The sequence below is a fragment of the Aptenodytes patagonicus genome, chromosome 7 (assembly GCF_965638725.1).
Source record: "Aptenodytes patagonicus chromosome 7, bAptPat1.pri.cur, whole genome shotgun sequence".
Classification (NCBI taxonomy): domain Eukaryota; kingdom Metazoa; phylum Chordata; class Aves; order Sphenisciformes; family Spheniscidae; genus Aptenodytes; species Aptenodytes patagonicus.
The window spans coordinates 65,396,660-65,420,974 of NC_134955.1; the positions used below are offsets into that span (position 1 = coordinate 65,396,660).

General features: G+C 38.2%; 1 protein-coding gene across 4 annotated transcripts in view; it reads left to right on the forward strand.

Moving 5' to 3' along the window:
- The window catches only part of PPP2R5E (protein phosphatase 2 regulatory subunit B'epsilon), a 76,240-nt gene that overhangs the window by 21,046 nt on the left and 30,879 nt on the right, over positions 1 to 24,315 (forward strand). For 3 of the 4 annotated variants that reach the window (XM_076345627.1, XM_076345630.1, XM_076345629.1), the window contains exon 3: positions 20,747 to 20,943. In XM_076345627.1, coding sequence (XP_076201742.1) covers positions 20,747 to 20,943 — 197 coding nt within the window. Of the gene's footprint in view, positions 1 to 985; positions 1,003 to 20,746; positions 20,944 to 24,315 lie in introns of those variants that run through there. The other variant, XM_076345631.1, reaches the window with a different exon arrangement.

Sequence of the window (24,315 nt, forward strand, 5' to 3'; positions counted from 1 at the left end):
TTTCCACTAATTTTCTGGTGTAACGTGCAGTAATTTCTTGTGACGTGTTACATGTCCTTAGCTAACTTTTGCCCTTCTTAGGCATTTGCCTTCCCATTTCCAAACAAATGTCTTAAAAATAGTCAAGCAGATCATTGAAGGTAGAATGGAACGGCTGCCCTTACAGAAATGTGTGAAACCTGAGAGATGTTGATGATGTGGTTTAGGAAAAAAAAAAGAAAAAAAAAAGAAAAAAAGAAGGTTTCATGGCTGTTTTATACAAACTCCTTAAAACTCGCTTTTTGATTTTTTTTTTTTTTTAAATGAATTTGGAGAAATGACGCACAATGTGCTGATGAATCCACAATTTGTGGAGATTTGATATCTACTTAAATACAGGCAGTGAATTGCTGAAATGAAAGCTGTTCAGCGTGTCTTGTTGAAAAATGATTAGGTTCTCGTTCTCTGAAAATAAAGGATTGTAATTCGAGCCTGCCTTTTTAAAAGAAGAGTTTCCTCCAACGTTGTTTCAAGGTAGAGTTTGAAAAAGGAAGTAATTTGTAAGATGTTGAAATACAGTTCAGTGTCAAAGCAACCAAAGAATAAAATTACTCAAAATAAATAGTTGCTCTTATTTTGAAAGCGTGGCAAAGTGGAGGAGCTTGTTTTATGCGTAGTTGCTATTGGCGGCACAAACCCCTCGTTTCTGTGGCTAATGATAGATGGGAGTATTAATAATATAAATCATGCCTTGTCATATTTTGCTGCTTAATCATCTTGTTTGGCACTCCCCCGGCCGTGTTCTGTGTGGCCATAATTCAGGAATGAAAGCTCACTCGGGCACTGGTATTACAGTCCAGTAATCAAAGAGGCTGGGATTATGCAGATAATGAAAGGACTAGCCAGCGTGTGTTTACCCACGAAAACTGGAGTGACGTTAGAGACAGTAAACAGCCGGGGAGCTGCCTTCCGCGCCGGACGATGGCTGTCGCTCCTACGTCACGGCTGCTTTAAAGATCCAGGGTGGGTAAGCAGAAACCGAGAGTGCTCTCGGGTTCAGAAACATGTGTCAGCAGTATTACTTGAAGTTTCTGCCATGAAAAACTTAATCTCTTACAAGTCTTTAGTAATGTTGTCTTTTGTATGCTGTTGCTATTTCAAGGGGGTTGCTAAGATTTTGTTAGAAAATACTTGATTTATAAGCAGTTTCCTGGACATTAACATAGATTAGAAAGATAAAGAGGGGCTATTGCATGGCTCTGAATGCAAATAAAATAGAAAGCCAGTATTTTTTTTGTTTTCCTTAATTTTTTGTTAACAACTACAATTTTAAAATCTAAACCTAACATTTTCTTAGAGGCTAGCACTGAACTTTGTGAATCGCTTGTGATTCAAAGCATTGCTGAATAACTTTTTTTTTTTTTATTTTGGAGTAGAAAGCAATTGCTTGGCTCGATACTGAAGGGGGTTGTAGTTGGGGGGCACTGTAACAGATAAAATGATGAGAGGATAAAAGGAAGTATCTAAAACAAATGAAAGGGGAAAACAAGTTTGGGGGTGGTGTTTGGTTGTTTGGTTTTTTTTTTTTTTCCTTTTTAAACTCAAGAAGCCCTTTCTCTCGGTTTTTAAATGTATCTTTATGCACATCTTTAAGTAGTGTAGGTTCTTCAAAGTTACCCATGATTTTTTGTGAAGTCATTTCCATGCTCTTGTCAATGCATGAATAACAAATAATAGAATGGGTGGGGAGGAAGTTGATTGTAATTTGACTTAAAAGCATGAATGTTTTGACCTCAACGGTTGGCAGTTTGAAAAGAATGATTTGCTGTGCTGTTTGTGTGAGTGTTGGGTTGTTTAGTGTTAATCACCATCCAGTTATGACTATAATTCACTTGTTAGGCAAGTGAATTAGACTACAGGCTAGTGTTGGACTTTTAAACATACCTTCGGTAAGCGCTCACGGTAAAAGGAGGGATGTTCTTTAGAGTGCTACATTGATGGAAAGAAGCAATGTTCATCTTGTGGATGTAATGAAGGTAAGGCTCTTCAAGTTGGAGAGGTCTGAAAAAATAAGAAATTTTTATTTTTTTATTATCGTTTCTTACGTACTTAAAAGATGGATTTCCTGAGATACTATTTTGAGTGACTACTCATTGTGAAATTTTCATGCGTAATCAAGGGATAAGGTGTTGGTGGGTTTTTGGTGCCTTTTTTGTTGTTTTGCTTTTTCTAATTTTTTATGTTTTCGATTCTAAGTTTTGAGTAGGATGATTTTTGGTTTGGTTTATAACTTGAGACGGCTTTCTTTAGCAGCTGTAAGCTTTCATTGACAGGTATAATTTAAAAATATTCTGTCTATGCGTGCTGTAGCAAAGCAGTGGACTCGGAGGAAAGCTGATCCCTATTTTTTTAAATGATACTTTTATTTGGCTTGTATTTACAGATGTATGATGAGCTTTATGAGACAGTGAGTGGAAATTAGATCAGCTTACAACCTGATCCTATATTCAGAATTCTTCTAGCCTTGAGAGCCCTAAAACCTGAGGAAGCGTAGGATCAGTCTCCACGTTGTAACAGTTTTTTTCCTGCGTTTCAGAATTAAGACCGGTTTTCGTGTTATTCAGAAACAAGTCTGATTTGATTATATTAGCACTTTGCCTGATTAACGATTGCTGAATCGGGTTCACTGTTTGAAAGGTAGGCATGTAAAGGGAGATGTGTGTTAATGTCTGTGTTACTCTGGCTAGTGTGTTATGTGGTAACGTTAACAAGGCAAGGGCTGATCTCTGTGTTGAAGGATGTTAAGAGGGACTGTGTTTGTATTTTAATTCAGAAGAGAGATTGCAGTATATTTCATTTTTTGCACATCTTTTTGCTGAAGTTAAGACAAGTTTTGAAGTTGTCAGTGAACGTGCCGGGGCCTGAGTTGGTTGTCCTCCAGTTGGAGGTAGAGAATTATGTGCAGAATAAAGGTAAAATTGACTTTTAAAAACAAGTTAGAATTCCAATTTTCCAAGTTTTTATGTGAAAGTTATAAATCCAGACACTTTTGTACCAGTCATATGTTCTTAAATATTTCCATAGGAAAAAAATACTGTGTTTCTGTTTGGTTTAAGAAAGGACACCAGCATTGCTTATTAGGCATATTAAAAAAGAAACTTAATTTCAAAATATGAGTCCAGCGGGAATTTTGTACACCTCCTGTTAGCCTGTGTATTCTACGCTTTGGACATTCAGAAAACAGTAGGAGTTTCAATTATTATTGAAATTGATTTATTGAAATTATTATTGACATTTCTTCTGGTCATCAGTGTTTTTTTTTTTTTTTTACCTAAACATTTTCAAATAGTTCTAAAATTCTTCTTCCTACAGATTTCAATGAGTTAATTACTTATATTAAGAAAAAAACCTTTTTTTTTTTAAGTGCAGGAAGCCCAGAAACGTAAAATGGCCCATGATTGTTATCTTAGACCTACCCAAAAGTAAAGGGTTGATGGCAGCTTGCTAAGTAGTGACAAGAAAAGGTAGGACGTTCAGGGAAGGGGGAAAACCAAGGGAAGTTGTTGCTCAGTCACAGAATCAGGAAGCAGAGAGGAGCTCGCCAGACCTGTTTGTATGAGAGGAGCTGGGCTGTATCAGGTGCAGTGCAGTGGAGGGGAATTAGAGCTCCCTGATACCAGAACTGGGTCGAGTACAGAGGAACGGAGAGAGCTCTGCTTGAGCTAATTTATTCTGCAAGTGAGAGAGGAGGGAAGTGCTACTGCAGGCAAACTGTTTGTGGTATCTGAGCTTGCTCTAATATCTAAACCACTTTTCCCTCAACTTTTTTAAATCTGAGCACTTTGTAACATTAGAAAAAGAAGAAAATTCAAGTATTACTTAGTATGCTGTTACTTGGAGATAGTGAGAATGTGGAGAAATTATAATAAAATTCTATTCCTGAATAGGTGAAGTGCATTATTGTACAATAATACAATTTTGTTTGCCTTAGAAGTACTTTAATCAAAAATACTGATGCATAAACTTGCATCTGTCTACAAGCTGGTTGAATTTTGGAGTAATTTGATTTTTTTTCAGGTGATCTGAGCTATTGAAGGGAGGGCCGGGAGTAAATAGTTGCACCATGAGTGCCCTAAGGTGGTGCCAATGCCTCAAGGAAGGATTATCTTGTAGTGGGAAGAGTAGTACCCAAAGCAGAAGAACCTGCCATTTTCCTCTTCATTGCACAAGCAGCCTTTTTTCACTTCCTCTGCCTTACTGTATCCTGATCGATTGGGATCATTCGCATTAGGCCAAGGAAACCTGCGTGTCCAGGCAAGGCTGTGTGCAGTGAGAGAGGACAAACTGGGCTGCTCTCTGCACCTTATCTGAGTGAGGACAAACAACTCAGGAGAGCTCATCCATCTCTGGTAGGCCTGCTTGAGTGCAGGAGATGACACTGAAATGGCAGAAAAGCCCCATGGGCAGTAGGGACCTGCGAGTCCAAGCCGGGAGGGAAGTGTGCTGGGTGGATGCATGCCATGGAAAGTCAGTGGTGTCCTCTCCTGCGGCTGAGCCCAGCCCAGGGCAATTGGACTGATTGGAGCTGAGTACCACCAGAGATCCCTTGAGTCTCTAGGCTTGTCACAGATATCGTAGCTCTGAGGCTGACTCACCTGCCTGCCACATCTGCATCAAGAGGTCGGAGGAGAGGAGCCTCCTTTAAAATGATCAACAACCATCCGGCCTTGGTCTGCACAGAAACTACTTTGGCTGTGCCTGAACATCCTATGGAGAATGTGAGTGTGTAACTGGGAATAACCATGTCCTGTCCTGTCACAGTTGTGTCCACAGCTAGAAACTCCCCTACATTTTTCCAACATTTTGGATCAACAAGCATGAGGCTTGGGAGTTGGAGAAAGAGTGAGAGGGATGCTCTTGAGCTGGGTTCTAGGGCCCAGGTTGCCTGGTGCTCCTGTGATGGGCTCTGCTTGTCCTACAGAGGCTTGCTCTCCCTCTGCTTGCTCCTCACTCCTTTCAGGCACTGAATGTCCCTCACGGTGCTTTAATGGGAAGCAAGGATTCCTCGTTGGTTTTGAGGCACCATACATCTGAACCCAAATAGATGTGCATGACTTTTCTGTAATATAATTAACTTGAGTTCTTGCTGTATTACTTGAGTCCTCAGTCTGGACCAAAGCTGTACGCAGGCATACAGAACTGTTTCTTTAAAAACAAGAATAACCCTAACCAAACCAAACAAAACAAATGTGAGAGTGGGAAGTAGGGATGTGCAGGGCTAATGGTGCTGGTGGTTTGCAGGGCAAGGATTTTGCAGTCTGCTGTATGTGTTCATTCTTTTTGGCAGAATCACATTTAAAGCAGATTTTTTTTGCCTTCATTTCAAGTGAAAAGTTGTTCCTTTCTCAGCAAAACAAACCATCATAGAAGCATTCAGTTTCTCATTTGCAGAATAAATGATTTCAAGTTCTCTTGGGTCCACATGGAAAAAGTGCTCCACCGTTTTACCGGATGCTGTGTTCTCCAAAACATCACATTTTTTTAAATGGCTGTTTCTTAATTATACACAGCTGAAGGCCCTTCCCTTTACTCTTGGCAGCCTATGCAGTCTTTATGGGGTGGAACAGGATCTTTTTTTCGTCCTAGGAAATAGTATTAATCCTGCCAGTATTTAACTGAATCCAGGATTACTAATCTGTTGAAAAGCTCTGCTTTTAGTTTTTACAGATGATGTTCAGGACATCTGAGAGTTGCATTCATGTTGTCAAAAATGCATGCTGTGTTTTTCTGTGGTAACCTCAGAATTTCTAGAAGGGATTTATTATATTAGTATTAAAAGATTGCGGTCTTCATTAGTAAAAATGAGTCAAGTTCTCTTAATAAAATGGTAATTTTTCTCATTTACATTCTATATTTCTGAAGTAATGGCTTTTAAATACTCAGCATTTAAATTTGCCTTTCTAGTGGAATAATAAAGTATTACAATGACTGTAAAGTAATTCAGAATGAATTTAGATCATTTAGTTATTTACTTTTCCCAGTGTTTTCCTAGTAAAAGCTGCCTAACTAGTCTGTCTCATGATCTGTTTTCCCTGTTTGTACCAGTTTGGTTGATAACTATGCAGAAGCAGAATAGTTGGGAGGAAATTCCAAGATGCTTCAACTTAACTTTTCCTTAGCAAAGCGATTAAGAAGCAAGCAGGGCTCCCTGAGTTGTCTGAAACACAGTTCTGTAGCTGTGAAGCCAGCTGTTTTATGTCATGTATGTAAGAAAGAAGTCTGTGTGGAAGAACACCTGGTTCAGAATGGGTTGCTTATGTGTGTGTATTGTCATTGCTTGTTTCACTCTTTAAAAATCTAACTTTACATGGGTTTTCTGTCTTTTTTTTTTTTAAGTAGATCCTTGCAAGTTTACAGATTGGTCTAGGTAATGTGTGTGTGGGAGAAAGACTGGTGAATAGGTAGAGTACAGTTGATCTCCAGTGCTACGGTTATCTCCTGTTTTATGTGGTGCTTCCTTACAGGATTTAGAACTTTAAATGCATAAAACTCTCATGCAGGAAAGTCATTACTTCAAAAAATGTGTGTGAATGAAGTTGCTATAGAATCTTAGAGGCTAAAATCTGGTTAATTGGTATTAAACTCTGGGCTTCATCTTGCATGGGAACAAATTTACTGGAAGCTTCCTCATTTGAATTAATGCACGTATGAGGCATAGAGGTTCCTCAATGCAGCAGCTCAGAAAGAGTTACTCAACTAGGATACTTTTCCAGTTGTGACTAAGGGGCCAATTAGCAGCATCCGGAATGAGACCGCAGCGCCTAGGTAAAAATAGATGGCATTTGGAGAAGCTGGGGGCTGTTTTGGAGAAGGTCTTCAGCTGCAGACTGAGAGAAGCAAGACAAAGAGGCAAGCTTCCAAAAGGAGTATTACAGTCATGATTGCGAGAAACTCCATGAACAGGCAAAGGTAGGAGCAGCTCAGAGAAATGGCAAGAAGTAATACCAAATTGGACTCTCAAACTGAAGGGCCTCTGCTGCCAAAGGAATGCCTGAGCTGGGTTCTTCACTCCCTTCTGACAAAAGAGATAATGCTAGCATTGATATGAAAATGAAACAAGCTGTAACATCCTCTGAAAATGACAGGAAACAGAGGAGTGGGTGTAAAGCTCGCTAGATGGTTAGGTCTTCTGTTAAGTTGATACTGTAATGCCTCTGTCAGAGGAAGGAGGCACACAGAAGTGCTGCTTCAGTAGGTTTGCTTGAAGGCGATTAGTTGACTACTCCCGGAGTCCCTGAGACCGAATAATTGAGTAATATGCAAGGTACAGGGAGGGGAACTTGATGGCATGGGATTGTATTTGCTTTCTAGCCTTTACGGTTATAACTTGGTCTGTGACCACAACAGTTTTGACAGTCCTTCTCTGCCATTTCTGTAAGATACTGAAGCCACTGGATTAGTATAGTTTAAAACTCTCTTGTTCTTCACTGACCTGCTTTGGCTGCACGTTAGCTATTGGATTGGGAAAGGGCCAACTGTATATGTGTCTGCTGATACAGCCTGAATGTAAAGTAAAGAGAATGTAGAATGTTGGCTGCCTTCTCTTGACAAACTTCAGTCCAACGGAGGTAATTACTTAAAATACTAATTTTACTGTAAATGGCACGCTCTACTTGTCATTTAATAATGTATTAGTGAATTTGATATTTCATGAAAAATAAAGAAGGCAAGAAAGGATGCACCTGAAGACCTATCTTTAAATACTCAAAGGATGTGTGTAAGTTAAAGAGTTCCTGCTCGTGGTCTAGTAGTGTGCCTGTTGCTTCCTAAAAAGTATGGGCAAGCTAGAGAATGTATGCTCTGTGTATTCATATGGTCAGATACAAAGCATGTGTGCTGTACTATACCTGCTTTCTTGATCAGTGATCTGTACCTGCAAAGACTCTATAAAAACGCCTTTTAAAAGTTAAGCTAATTCACCAATAGTGCATTTGGATCACCTCACTTATGAAGAGAAGCTTTCAGACTTACCTGTGTATGTATAAACCTGCAAAATGCACACTTTTCCTGCTGAGTTTTTCTCCATTAATTTTTTGTGGAATACATAACTGATGAGATTGCTCTTCCTTTTCTTGATTAGTAAGCGATGAGCTTTCTGCCAATTTGAGCAAAGGTGTAATCACAGTTCTAATGAACCAACGTAACACTCCCATTGACTTCAGTTTGGCCAGGATGCCAACTGAAGATGAAGTTTGCAACCACAGTACAGCTGCGGATAAATATTGTTGGTAATCTAATTTCAGCTTATCATCTTCAATAGAGAAGCACCTTAACTAATGAGTAGTTTGGAAGAGGTAGAGAGGGTAGCAGTTGATGAAGAGTATTGTTTGGGAACCACAGAGGAAAGGTTTTAATTGTATTTAATGCCTAAACTGTTCTGTCTGGTTAATATTTGTAACAGGCTAAACTAATAGAGTTTTGCAAAGTGACTTCATGCGCAGCAGAGCGATACCTTTGGTTACATTAGTTGCATGACATAACCTTGTCTGTGTAGTTTTCAGTTTTCTCAAACTTGTTTATGAATCTTAAGAACTTAATACAAAACTCTTTATTTGTAATGGGTCAAATACTTATTTTTAAAGGTAATATGCTTTTGTGGACTGGTAGTGATATTGCAGAGGGGCTAAGTAATCTCTAGAGAAATTCACTTCAGGTGCCAAGGCCCAGTGATCATCAGATAGATTTGTCTGTCCAGTAGCAGATGGCATTTCTGAGGGACAAGAAACCCTATGATTGATATGCATGCATGCAGGTAAATACATTCCGCCAAAAGAAAACCGCTTTTTTTTTTTATTCAGTGTTTTTGGAAGAGGTCAGAGGTGAAGATGATACGAAAAATCGTCTACAGACATTACGGTAATGCAAGGCTGTGATAAGGGTTGTTCTTTAGATAATTACAAATATTCAGAAATGAGGTCTTTGCTCTCTAGAACCTTGTGTTAGGGAGATAAAATGTCTACCCCATTTATTCAAGCAGCAAAAAAAAGTTGCTGTTTAAAAGGTAGAAAAGTGGCCTAATACTCTATGTCAGTCAGATTTCCAAGTTTTAGCAAAAATACCTGGTTTAGGTATAACAGAGCAGTGGACTCTAAAGGTGAATGATAATTACTAGTAAATGAGTCTCTCGTTTACATTGTTTTAAAACTGAGCTGTGCCATTCTGTGATAGAGAAGATCCTATTTTTAAAGGAACAGCTGGTATGTTTGCATAGATATGTGTAATGATGATACAAATAACATAAAATATCCAGCGTAACACAGACTAACTTGACAGGTTATAGGGGAGTATTGTATAAATGTCATGTTTTTCCCCTCTATTGGTGAATTGTTCCAGATCCTGAATAATCTGAAGATCAAAAGGTTGCTGTAGAAATAGTCTAGAATGGGGATATATTTCTGTGCAGCAGGGAACGTGGGAGAGCTCTACAGTAATTGCAAAAGCAAAATAAAATAAAGTAGATTTATTTATTTATTTTCTGTCATTTAGACAGATCTACTGGGCTTGGCAATATGAGAAAGGGCGTTCCCTTAACTAACAGCTTGACTAATTTGAGTTATTGTCATAAGGTATTGAATAACATAGTCTGAGCCTTACAGATGACCATATCTCAGGGCAGCTGGTTGAGCCTAAGCACTAGAAGGCCTTATGCAAGGAAAATATCTTGAAGGAGGGAATGATGTGGTAACCTCCTTTCTTGACAAATAAACCACGTGGATTGCTTGTGGATGCAAAGTCCTCACGTAGCATCTTTTGAGTAATGCTTTCTAGTTTCTAAGTTGGCAAGCAGGTGTTATCCCAGTGCGTAGATCAGGATGTACCTTCAGGTTTTCCTGTGTTTTCTCGTGGCTCAGCTGGGATGTAGTGGGGGTTATGTTCTTGTGCTCAGGAAACACAGATGAGCAGTGAGTGCTGTGGCTGGTGTTCTGAGGGACATGCCGCTGCAGATGCATCTCCCCCTGCAATCCCAGCTTGCTTTTGGCATAACATTGAATCCAGCTTGAGGTGTAGGTTCTGATCTCAGAGGATCTCAGTGGGCTGAAACTAGTATTTAGAAGAGTAAATGAATAATGAAGGCCAAACCCAGTAATTTTGTTCTTCTGTCGTGCTGGAGCTTCTGCAGTAAGGAGGACACGTGAGCTTTCTGGGAGGTCTGTTTGGGGACTGTAGAATGAACTCCCAGTTTGCTTCCGCATCTTCCATCATAATTTTGGGGTATGTTTGTTAAATCTTGTCTTTTTCTTACACAGACATAGCATCTTGCACATGTGCAGTTCCGTAAAATTCTTACCCCATTACACACATTGCTCCCTCTACGGAGAGAATGAGAGAGCAAACACATGATGGACAGTCGGATTGCGTAGTGCATTACTGGAAAATACTGGGAGACTATTGTGGTAAATTAGCATAGAGTAGAATATGTTCTTGACTAAATTTATGCTACCAAATGAGAAGGGAATGGAAGTTATGTTTTCAGGGTTCAATTAAACTCTTCTAAATGTATGAATAGGACTATAGAATTTATATTTTATATGTATGTATATTATTTCAGTTAATAAATGCAAATATTTTTAAATATAAGCCTGAGCTCTTAGACAGTGGGTTGCATACGCAGAATAGCTCTCACTTAATTACTTCTTTCACTGGAGAATGAAGTACTCCTGTGACTTCTGGGATAAATTAGTGGGTCAGTATCAAGCAGAGTAGGAATCCTGAGCCCGTTTGGATGAAAGTTGTTTTGGGTTTCCTATGCTCTTGGATCAGTTTTTTTGCAAGTGTCTAAGTGTTTCTGAATTAATTTCATAGAACAACTCTGTAGTTTGAGCAAAATGAATGTTGCATATTTTTATTTGGATGGATGGCAGTTTCAGAGCACTTACTAAGCAAGTTATAATTTTTGCACTCTTACAGGAAGCACGTACAGCTATATAATTTTATCATGATTTCATGATGTACTTAATGCACAAAGCAAATTCCAATGCAAATCCTGAACTGCCTTGTGACTGCAGTTAGAATGGAAAGTAACTGTAAGATTGCTGTGACATGTTTGTGTTCTTATATTTAATAAACGTTATAGAGCAAAAGCCTCTCATGTCATGCAGAAAAAAATTGTGATCTGATAAGAATCTTACCAAAAGCAAGACAATAATCCTCTTAAGGATTCTTCTGTCTTAGGTCAGCAGGCCATCATGGTTTTTTTGCAAAGGTGTTTCTTAGTAGCCTGGGACTTGCGAACATTTTTCTGGATTTTATATTTTTGCTATCCAAGGAACCTGAAAACCGTGAGATGTTCATTATAAATTGCTAGTCTTGCCATTTTCTGATATTTGCCATTAATTTAGAATGAAAAAAAAAAAAAATTGCACATGATGTAGCAAGATAAAGTTGAAGCTGCAGTGTAATCCATCATTCTCTCTAAAATTAACAGAAACAAAGTAGAAGATAAAAGTGATATGAGCATAGCATGACAGAGCTGAAGTAATGAGCCAAGACTTGTGTCTCTGTTGACGTTTGGAATTCCAGTGCTCTACTAAGAACTTAGGAATGGATGGAGAATGGCAGGGTCCTAGAGACCAGCTAGGCAATTAAAAACACACAGAAAACCAGCCTGAAGACCTGCTAGTGATTTTAAAAGAAAAGAAGACAGCAGTAGGGTGACCCAGCAGAGCACTAAGTGTACACTATTGTGTAGCTTTACTCTACGTCTGTAATTTGAGAAACCACTTGGAAAATGAGATGTCTTTGTTGACATGGTGTTCCTGTCTCTTCGTGATGTGTTTTAGGGTAGAGGAGCTGAGCAGGTATGCAAGTTCAGCTTATTTTGGATTTGCATTTGCTGTATCTGTAGCTTTTGCTATTCAAATGTCTACAGAAAAGCCTGACTAATTCTGGTGTACAGCTCCTCCTGGTAACAGCTGAAAGGAACCAATGGATGATTCAGCACTGGAGGCATTACCAGCTAGAATTGAGCAAAGGTGTAAGGAGTAATACTTGCTTACTAATCCTGGAGTCTCAAAAAACCCAACAGCAAATATTTTTCATGTAGAGTCAGTCTTGTGTTTGTAATGGAGCATGATGTTAAAATTCAGAGATCTTTAAGTTTGTGGATATTTTGATTCTTAGACTAAGGATGTTCTAACACAGCTCTGGGAGCTCCAAAGTGTGATCTGATTGTACTGGGTTTTAGTGTTGTCTCCCAGCATAGTATTGGGTTGTTTTTTTACGCACCTAGCTAAATTAACAGGTCAGTGCCTAAAAAGAAAAAAAAAACACCAACAAGCCTCAAAACAACCACAAATCCTGAAAGTGGACATATGGTTATGTTTATATAAATATAGAAAGCTGAAGACTAACAGTTTCTGGGTTTTTCCTTTTTTTTTTTTTTTTTTTAAAGAACATTTCCATCCCCAATTTTTTTTTTTTCCCTCTTCCCCTTGGAGAACACTTTGAAAAGTAACAATTATGTCTTTCATATCTAACGGTAGAAGGTTAGGCAGAAGGTGTGTGGCAAAGGTATCCTGATAACTTCTTCACTACCTCAGGTCAGTATTCACAAGTGGCAGGACAAACATGGACAGCAGCTCTCTCTGGTGACTGTTTAGCAAACCCATTGACTTCAACTCTTCTGAATGAAGGTTAGCTTGTACTTTGAAAGTGCAATTCAGTAATAACCTACTTAAAACAACTAGCTTAAACTTTCTGAGCCAGTATAAAAGAAACTTGAGTCAGTCCAGGAAAATTGGCCACAATAACTCTCAGTGTTTCAGCAAAGAATTTTTGTCTTATTTGGGGATTTTATGCCACGTATTCAATTTAGGAAATTGAAATAACATTTATGTGTATTTTTGCCAGCCTTTTTGCTTCCCTTAAAAAAAAAAAAATTCGCTAATCATTGTTTTTGAAATATTAGTAAAAATTTGGGGGGGGGAGGGGGGAGAAAGCAACCTACAAAACCTGTAATCAGCTTGGGACTAAAAAATAAGTGTTAATTTGATGTCTAGGCAAACTCACTGTAAACAATGTAATGGTTTATATTAAAGATGTCACAGAGTGTCAGGAACCTCCAGATATGTAGCTGCTTAATCAAAGCTAGCCCCTAAGCACTAAGTCATTCATTCTTGTTTTGCTTAAACACTTTGAGCTCCCATTTTTTCCTTTTAAAATACTCTGCCACTTTCATTGTGTTACCTATTCCCCAAACAATTTTTTCCTCTCTGTCTTTTCCAAGTCTCCTGCTCATGCTCTACATCATTCTCTTTCTCTCTTGGTCTTCAAATACTTTTTAATGTTGTTTCTCTGCCTTCTTTGGCTTCCCACTCTGTCCCCTTCTCATAATATTCACAGCTGCTTTGCCGTTCTTCCATCTATTCTGAATTTTTTTGGTATGCTCATCCACTTGCTTTTCTCCCATCAGTTTTTCTCTAAAATTTGAATTCTTTTCTGTACCTTCTCTGCTATCTTCTTTGGCCTGGATCGTTTTTGGCTTGAATGTACTTGTAGGTAGAGTAGGTAAACTTTGACTGTCTTGGTTTACTCCATTAGTCTAAACTCTTCCCATTCATTGAAGAATTAATGAGGAGTGGGTTGAAAAGTGTTGTCAGCTTACCTAAGGAGGAAGGCATTGCTGCTTGATTATAAAAAGACATGGTTACTACTAAGTGGTGATTATTAGTACTAGCATGAGGGACACTATATACTACCAAATATCTTGTGAGTCTCTATACTTTTGTGGGACCTAGAACAGTGATTGGTGTACCCAAATACCCTGGTAATCTTGTTTTCCATTAGTTGCTCGTGAGTTCTGACTATCCACTATATATTTCCTCGATTGCTTATTATTAACCTAGATACTTGGTATAACTCTGTTTCATAACGGATTCATCATGTTAGGTTGGTGATGAGTAAGAGAATCCAAACTTGTAAAACCTACAGCAGCCTGGACGCTCTTTGCTTGCTTGAGGGTAGCACATCATCGATGCTCATCTGCATTAATACAGTCCTTTTGTAACAAGTATGGATGTAATAGTATTTTGCTATGGCTCATCAGTAGCTTTGACAACCAAGCTTGTGGTCTTGGTCCACTTCCAATTTGAAAGATGTCCACAGCACAGACACCATTGGTGTAGCCAGTGGTGGAATGAGCAAGTGTTGGTCATAGATTGACAGAGCGTAGCCTAAACGAATCTTCTCGTTGAAACCTTGACTGCCGTGGGTCTGGATTGAGCCATATGGGTGGAAGAGAGGAGGCTTAAACTGTTGCCTGCACCATGCCTGCTGTGGAAGTACGCAAAAAGTTTAATTGAAGTTTCATAAACTTTAAAAGTATAGTTTTAAAAAATACGCTTTGTTGAAATTCTTTTTATTGTCAATTTGTTTTTAATTCTTGGTGTTGCGATGAAGGAAACGGCAGCCTTTCATCCATGTGTTCTATTAAGGGGCTGAAGCTCATGAGGGTTTACATATGTGAGTAAAGGTAGAATTTTGATTAATACATTTAAAAGTATATCTACGCTATAAAATTTTGGCAGTGTATATGACTAAGAGTACATCTATTAAGGAATATCCCCTGCTGCTTGTAATGCTACTCCATATGCACTCAAGGCACTCAAATCAAATGCTAGATCTACACTGCTTTCAGACTACTCGGCCGAGTAAATGATGTTTGTTGAAAACCTCAGTGAAATGATCGGGGAGTATTGGCAAGCAGTAGAGGGATTTGTAGTATCCAGGATACCTGCGAAACTACCCAGGAGACTCCCACCTGATGAGAACTTGTTCAGTTTGATCAGGGAGTAATTTACAGTGGGGGAAGTAATTCTCAGTTCTGTGACTGAGTATCTGAAGAGACACTGATTATCAGGAAAAGTGGTGGAGTATATCCTGTGTTGCACTTCTAATCACGTATTTTGAATGTGGTGGAAACAGTATGTTAATGTTGCGCTGTTCTTTTTGTGCGTGTTCACTCATGAAAGTCAGCTTGAGTTTGTCCCACTGTATTTATTGCTGTGTGAATAATGTTGGTGCTGGTTAGACTTTATGTATTTGGAACGCGATGCCTAACTGCTGCCCTGCTTGTATAATTATTAAGTATAGAGAATGGGTTGGGAAAACAGCTTTGAAAAAAGCGCCTGTTATAAATGAATGATTACTGACTTCACAGAGCATTCATAATATTGACAGCCAGTCAGGAAAATTAAATAAATGCAGTCAGGATAGTGATTACTTTTCTCAAGAAGTGTGTGTAAGAAAGAGAGGGCAAACATTTGTACTTCTTGGCATCTTAAGATCAATATTCTACTGTGGAAAGTGGCTTAGAGTCATTAGGTACCGGGGTATATGTATGGCAGGACCTTGACTTAGCTAAAGCTTTGAGCTGAGTGTCGCTAGACCTTCTCTTGAAGTGAACTTCTCAAAGAAGGACCAGAAGGCTTTCAAATTCAAATTTGCAAGTTTATTTGAATAAAAACTAGAAAGTTAGCTTCTTACAAAATAGAATCTTCATAGTGACCTGTGGGGGATAGATGTAGACATAAAGAGATTTATCCACAACTGCCTACTTTGTGCAGGTAGGTCCATGCTTCAGTAGTCGGTTATGTTTAACTCAGTGGCTTGGTGAGTGGCAGCACAGCGGGAAGGGTTAGTGTTTTTGGCACAAGGAGATTTTACTTAACTAGAAAAATCATAATCCTAGGTTTATTTAATAGCTGGAAGATACGGAAACTGAAGAAAAATTGGGGAATTATTTTACCATCAAGCTGTTAGGGAAAGAATACAGGAAACAATCTTGGGGGGTGGAGGTGAGTGAATACAGAGTTCTTAGATGTTGGGAAATTATAAGGAAGTTCTTAAAATTAATGTGAGTAAAAAAGCTGCTATTAATCTCTCTGTCCCCCATTCTGGACATACTTTAGTTTTAGTACATGTTTTTGTTTTTCGTGTTAATGTGGTGGTGTTTGCTTTTACTAATGTACAAGAAGATGATGCTAGTTCTTTATGCAAATGTCATCATCAAGCTAATTAATAACAGTAATGTGTATACTGGAAGCAATAGTGATTCTGAGGGCATTTGGATTTTAATTATTAATAAATGTTCTGATAGTACATATGTGTGTGCAGGGTAGCATGTGTGAGCATATCCTAGTTTTGCTTAATATTTTATATGTAAGCTGCATCATTTGTCTTGTTTTATTCTAATTCTAGGCCCTATACAGTCTTGCATCTGCAATCCTGTGACTTTTCCTTACAGTGGTCGTGCTGGCTTAAGCAGCTCAGTCCCTCCCCCCGTCTTCACTTCTTCACTTCCCGGCTTTATACCCTTCATTGCAAAACTACAGGCCAAAGTGGATCAGGGAACTGATCCAGGTGTACAGTATCTCCCCCTTCTTGGCTTTCACTACCACTGAGAGGAGAACCGTAACTCAGTTCTCTGGATGCAGTTTTGCTGCTCTGATGCATAGTTTTAGTTTTCTATGATCCAAAATCGGTTACTTGTAAATTACTTAAAATATGAATGTAGTACAAACATGAATGTTTTTTTAATATATGATAGATACTTGCAGTAAAAGTATGCTATCTGATTTTTATGTCTTTATTTGATAAAAGGATGCCGAAGGCAGAGACTGCAGAGATGACTGATGAGAAGGGATGGGCTGGTTGGATTAGGATTATTTTGGAAAAAGACTATTAAGCGAGAAACTGAATTGCTTTGGCCATTTTAGGATTAGTATTTCAGCCCTTGTAGTAACAATTGTGGTCCATGTCTAAAAAAAAAAATTACAGTACTTTCTGCCAATTTTTCTGATAACTTTATAAAACACTTGATTTTGTTAAAGGCTCTGATTCTATCTTGATTATCATTGTTCAGATGTATTAGCTTTCACTAAGCCAGTTTCCTTTGAATCGGTGAATACTCAGTGTATTTCAAAAGCACTATACAGTTTTAAATGGCTAAAGAGAAAACTGACAAGCCTGAAAATTAACTTGTAGCAAAGACCTTCTGAAAATGAGGAGAGTTCTCAGTCATCCAGATGGAAGTTTATCTTTCTTTAAATTTTGATTTTAATAAATGTATACTCTCCTGTGCATTGGACATAAAGCACACATGCCACTTCGTAGTGTCATTCTGCTTTTATTTTATAGATGATTAAAGAATTATAGGTATTTACACAGATTTATTAGAGCAGTTGCTCAATTTTCAGTTCTTTCAACTGAAAGTAGATACGTTAATATTGCAGGTTATTAAATTTGGGGCCTAAATGTGTGGCTGCTCATTAGCACGAGAGTAAAATGTTGCAGAATTCATTGAAAGCTCTGAGTATCCGTCTGCTGAGAAGAAAATTATTTGCTGTTTTTCATCAACTAACTGTGAACATCTCTAAGGAATTGCATGTTTCATTTCAAGTCATTGCATTAAAGAGTTCAACTCTGCTGTGGAGCTCAATAGGTCTGTGCCCCAAGTACCAGCGTGCTCCCTGCTCTGAATAGTGGCATGAGGGTGGCTGGGGAAGTCCGTTCTTAGTGATCTGTCGGTAAGGTTTGTAGAGCTGTGAAAGAGGCATTAGAGGATTAAGGAAACCACCACCACCCCACCCCACCCCACCCCCAAAAAAAAGAAAACGCAAACAAAAAAAAAAAACCCAAAACCAACTAATGGCATAGTCTCTGCGGGAAGGTTGGGAACATGGAATACTGATTTCATTGATTTCGGCTGTCCTTTTCTCGTGCTGTGCATATTAGGACTCCCTAAAATTTACTCTTATATACTTTTCCTGTTTCCAAGTGGAAAAAACCTAGGCATTAGGTGTTACCCTGTTCCCAAGGCACCCCGAATTCCCAAGAATGATGAAAAATATTATTGCATGAAACTGCTTGCAATTTTCTTTTGTAGTGAATGGCAACTTGCTGAATAAAGAAAAGCAGATATGACCAGAACAATTGAGTTTTGGGGTTTTATTTCATGGGACCTTGGGGTTGGTTGGTTTGTTTGTTTGTTTGTTTGTTTGTGGTTTTTTTGGTGGTGGTGGTGGTGGTGATGTTGGTTTTTGTCCCTATAGTTCCCATGGCTCATTGATGTAGTAATGCTGGCATGAATTTCATGTGGTGTTCTAGAGTGGTTTTTCGTGAGAAGAACTTAATTATCTTTTTCATTTTGTTCCCACACCTCCAGATACTTAATTGGAGGAAAAAAGAAAACAAACTTTTATTAGGTATTTTAATGCTTTAGTAATTTTAAAATTTTTATTTAATACCGACCCTACCTTAAAATAAGTGTAATCTCGAGTCATTTGAGTCTGGTTATAACTTGCGCTGGGTTGTGTCTTAATGGATTCCTGTTTGATTTCAGCCTGTGTTTTTCTTTGACTAGGATGTCCGTGTCGGCCAAACTAAATGCGTGCAAGCCATGTAGAACAATGCAACCATAGATTTTATTGATACCATTTACATGTTGTCAAGTTCTAAGGTAGATTATAGGTAGCATAATAAAGAGTGGAAGTTAGAATTAAAAATAATACTCTTGAGAAGTAACTGATTGCACTTTTATCTCTTTTTTTTCAGTTTGTATTTACAGTCTGTCTTTTGGAAGAAGTTGTTAATCAATTAATTGTTGCCTGCTTGCTAATAACAGTGAATTCTGATGTCCATTTTCCTTTTTTGTATTAATTGAGGGCAGGTAATCAAGAAAGCAGTAATGTGTCAGTTCACAAGTACTTTGCTTCCCCAGGCCCTTTATCTCCTGTAAGGCTGTAACCTTAGAAAGGTCGCCAATGGAAGTGGTCTTTTTTGTAATGGGTGAGGGCTAATGACTTTCTCTGATTTCTTGGCTTATCTTAAGTTTCAGCGCTGCCTGCTGTGTGGCATCTGAACTCATGTGAGACACCTGGCCAGTGGAATGGCTTTAGGGTGACCTGTTTTTGGGACCTTCAGTTTTCCAGAGGTGTTTGGGGGGACCGTTCTCCTGCGTAGCAATTCTTGTTGGGGTTCTGCAGGACCACGTTTCTTGAATCTTCTGTGCCACAGATGAATATAGTCTGTGGGAACGTGGGGTGAATAATTATGATGATACAAAGTGTGGTGTCATAACCGTACCACTTCTTTTCCCCCTTAATTTGCTTTGGACACAGCTGTTGTAGAGCTTACGCAAGCCTTATGAATATGAGACTGGTGTGTGCTGCCTGGTTTCATCAATTAAACTTTACCAAGATCTTGGTTGTTCTTTGTGGGATGCAGTTTGTTAACCTATTGTATCATGTCACTACTGCAGTACTGTAAGCAGAAGAAGGTTGAATAAACTGTTGTGCTTTACCATGTCAGGTCAGAAAGCACGTAGCATCTTTATTTGTACTGCAATCCATATTTATTTTTTCCAGTATTTAAGGGATGCAGAGAGCTGATGTGAAGTGCCTTGGGGTCCTGCATCTCTATCAGTACTTTTTAAAACTCTGCAGCTATATACTATAACCTTGTAATATTTCATGGGTCTTTTGAACTTGAAACTAGTAACTGTTGTGTGCGTGGTTTTAATTAGATTCATGGTACTTCGTCCTTAAAACTACTATACAACTACTAACAGCTTCCAGCGTTTACCAAGTATTTCTTAACTTGACATACTCTTGTGTCAACAATAAGAAGTTCTATCTTAGGTTGGCTTTTTACTAATATGTCCCAAGTTTTAAGAAATAAACATCAATTCTTTACTATTAATATTTTTCTAGTTGAAATAAGCAAAATTTTTCATTTAGATGTTGTTTTGTAGCTTGGAAGGTCATTCACTGGATTCTGGTGCTGACAGAGCATTCGTGCCTTTAAAAATAAAAGTAGATCAAAGGAAGTGAAGTGCCCTCTAGTCTGAGGGCATACTTTCAGAGTAAAAATGCATATTTCATTTCTGCAACTTTCTGCTATTGTTAGCCTCTTGTGTACATGAACATTGGATAAACTAAACTTTCTGTGTACTCTTTTGATGCACTTGGTAAACTAACGAACCATTAGGTAGTTGATATTTCTCTTATTAAGTCTTTTATCTGCTGAGAATTAAGAAAACAGCAGAAGTAGTAAGTAGTACATTCTGCGTACTTTATTGGTCAAGCACATACTATTATTTTGTGTGAAAATGTTCCTATTGATGTTATGTGTTCATAGTACAGCAAAAAATCCTCACTGTGTTTCAGTAAAGTTGATTTTTGCTATGGGAAGTGTCAACATGGGGGTAGTGATTGAATCTGAAAACTTGTTTGCAGAATTATAGTCTTGCTGTGTGTTCATATGCATATTCATATAGACTTATAAATGACGCAGTGTTTTTAGAAATACGAATTAATCAAGCTTGATCTGTTTGACAGTTCTTCCATCCCTCTTTGGAGTGTAAGTTAACAATGGTGAATGTCAGCCTCCAGTGAAAGTAGTTGTATGTCGTAGAATGAAGTCTTGAATGCTGTTGTGTTTGCATTCTCCACTTCAGTCTGGACTTTTTTGGTGAACTTTTTTTCTCTTAATAGCAGGTGGTGATTAAATTACTTCTACAACATGTTGTTCAAGATCTCAAACACACAATAGTAATACAGTTCCTATAAGGGGTTCGTTTGTTAATCTGAGCTCTGTTTTACAAAAATTGTATGAATGCTGCTTTCCTTTGAAATTGATCTTCAAAAAGAAATCCTGTTTTGTATAATAAGATGCCAGACTCACAAAGATTTCCTTTCTTGTTTCATAGACGTTCCATCTTCAGAGCAGCCTGAACTGTTCCTAAAGAAACTTCAACAGTGCTGTGTCATTTTTGACTTCATGGACACGCTTTCAGACCTTAAAATGAAAGAATACAAGCGCTCCACTCTTAATGAACTGGTGGACTACATTACAATAAGCAGAGGCTGTTTGACAGAGCAGACTTACCCTGAAGTAGTTAGAATGGTGAGTTCCTTCTTTCTCATGGTCTCTTTAAATCCACTTGGAATTCCAGTTACTCATTGTGGGCGAAATTGAACCCTGGAGTAGGTGGATTAAATGAGGCCTTTGGTTTGTGTTTTCTACTAGACATCACTTGGGGATAATTCTCCAAAGACAAAAATATTAATTTTTATATATGCTTAATTAAAGTCAAGTAGGTGATGGTTATTATAGTGTCACAAACGTATGAAAGGAAACCTGGATTGTTTCCTGATGGAGAAAGCCAGCAGCCATAAAATCAGAGTCCATCACATTTCCCCACACCTGCCCTCCCTCTCCCCCCCAGTATAAATACTGGAATAATTTGCAAGTTTCTTAGCTTTCTTTGAACTTTGTCCAAGCTCTTGAGTGTGTACTTTAGGCAGAGATAGCTTAAAGTACGCACAGATAATGATTTTTAAATAATAAATGCTAAAAATGTTGTATACGATCAGTGTGAAAATTTCCTGGTTGTATTATGTGGATTCATAGCAGCTGCTGTTAGAGTGAGCAATATTACTCAACAATAACGCCATACCTTGTATATATAAATTGTCAAATAATAGTGTTTTCAATGTAAAAATGGAAAAAATACCAGATGCTGTATGGTGAAGAACGTTCATTGCGAATGGCAAAATCCATCACTTCAAAATGCTTATTCTGTGCTACCATACGGAACCCTTATAACCTGTCATCTAAATGAGAAGGCAATTAATTAAATATAGATTTGGTGATGTTGGTTTCCTAGTGGTACTGTGTGATCATGGAATCCACTGGCTATGTGCTGTAAGAAGAAAAACATGAATAGATTTTACATTGCATTATATATGCTCCTTATTTCTTTTCTGACACACAGATACACGCTGTGTTGCTTGTCTGTAATATTCAAAAATAGCTGTAAATTGTGACAGAATCACCAAGCAGTTAATAGTGAAGGATAAAAACAGAATTAAGGGTGTATGGAAAAATCTTAATATGGCTTCTTTGTGTGTATGCATTGTCAGAAAGCCTATAATTATGTGATCAGATTCTTCCCTTTCTCCCCCACCCTCCCTTTCTTCCTTCTGTACTGGACCAGTCTTCTGAATGAACTGCTTTTCAGTCTGTTGTGTTACTTGTTCAGCATGTGGTCTAATGCACCATTCAAATACCGGTCTGAATACAGAATTACTAGTTCTTTGCTGAATTCTTTTGCTGGTGCTGCACTGTAGTATCTAAATGGTTTGCAAATTATAGTTTAATCTTACTTGTACCCCTTGTGATGAACAAATTGTATCATACCTTTTGTATAGACAGGACACTGATGCACAGATAACGTCAATAAAATTGGGTGCTTTTTCTGTGTGTAGAAGATGCCTCGAAACTCTCCTTCTGGGAAATTTGTTTCTTTTTTTTTTGGCATTTCTGTTACTGAGGTTGTATTCTCGCATTGACTTTGGTTATAGTTGTTTACTGCAGCAACATTTGTAGAATAAAGACTCTGCAAGTTAGTGTTGTCTTAGGTTGGGCCCCAAGAAACAAGAAGAATTTGATCTGTAACTGCTCATAATGTTCAATTTGAATCATAAATCATAACCTATGAAGGAATCTGAACTTGAACTGCAGAAGAGGTGCAAAACCCCTTTGCTAGCATGTCCTACTGTCCCTGCAGTTGCTTATGTTGATTCACAAAACTGTTTTTATCTTAAGGAAATGATGCATTGCCTAAATAGTTTGAAAAGCATGGGTTTAAATAATTTTCTTAAATATAGTCTGTAACTAAGATATGGAGGAGTCACTGGAAGTAAAGATACAGTGTGAATTTTTCCAGTGGATTTCACAGATAGTTGCTAATGGAGCTTCAGGAATTCCAGTTTCAGCTTAGCTCATTTTTGATGGAAAACTGTTCTATGTTCTTTTCTCCAGTGTTCCCCTGATCCTTTCATTGCATCATGCATGCCCTTCTTCATCTTACTTTCTTCTGCCTTGCATTTGGGCTCCAGTGCTGAACTCAAACTACATTTCCTCTTCAGTGCCAGGGTACTTAAGCAGAGGAGGAGTGAGAACATTCTCAAACCCTGTATCTGGCTACTCAGTGGCCCCTGACTGCCCAAACCTGGATTTTTTACAAATAAAAAGATGCCTAAGTAATTAGGGAAGTGGACGTGGTTTTTTCCTAAAGAATTTCCTGAGAAAGTTGTAACATTTAAATTTTATAAGAAACTCTAGCCTGCAACAGACACCTGCACTTTGATGAAGGTGTAAACTGTTAGAAAGCTGGAGTCCCCTAATTGAGCCTGTCGCAACCAGCAGTGTTCTTGGTGCATGTGCTCTTGGAAGGTGGTTGTATTCCATGTGAGCAGGATGCTGAGCTCTGGTACTGAATTTATGCAAGTGAATCCATGGCAAATGCATGAATGATTTCTGTCGATCATCCCAACGAATGCTAATGCAGTGTTTCTACTAAACCACATCATCAGGGCTTTGCGTTGCAGGTATTTTGTATTTTACAGGTAGGCTTTCTGATAAAAATGCTATTTTTCCTCCTGGTCTTTGCCTACAAAAGCAAGACTTCTCCATCACTTTGAGTACAGTTATACAGGCCCTAGAGGGAAAGGTAGGACTTCTAATATTATATAAAATAAGTTTTCAGCACATATTGCCTGGTGAAGAGACGGCATTAGTCACTTTGTGCTGAAGCATTATGTTTGGTGTAACTTGTTTGCAATAAGTGCATGTTCTTGTTTCAAGCAGAATTGTGCTCATAATCGTATACTGAGACAGACTTAACTGTACACAGTTGACTTCATGAGTGCAACTGCTGCCTTCATCTGCTTTTGAGGATTTTCATCTAGGTCTCCAACTGTGTTCACAAAGGAGCTGTCACATTGACAATCTCTGACCTGTCATGATAGTGAAGAAAACAGCAGTATCTATGTCCTGACGAAATTAGTGTCCCCATTGACTGCCTGCCACAATTGTCACAGGAGTGTTTTGATTGAAAGACCAGTATCTTAAAACTGGTCAAAATGGAGCACAGGTGTTCCTTGTCCCTTTGGAAGGTCTCCTCCCTGTTATGTTTAGTGTTTATGAATCCAGGGATTAGTATTTCTTGCTTGGCCTTTTGGGCTATTGTAATTTGGAGGTGAAGGAAAGTATTGTAAACAGGGGAAAAAGAAAGAAGCTGTTTTGTGAGTTTTGGCATCATTTAAGAGCAGGAAAAAAAGGCATACCAGTCTGAAGCTGATATTTAAAAAGTTACTAATATTAATAAAGAAGGATTAATGGCTAAAGTGCTTTCTTACCTTAATTATCTAAAATGTCAAAAAAAGTAGTATCTGTGGAAGAGCCTTTTTTTGTTTTAAAGTTTTATAACGT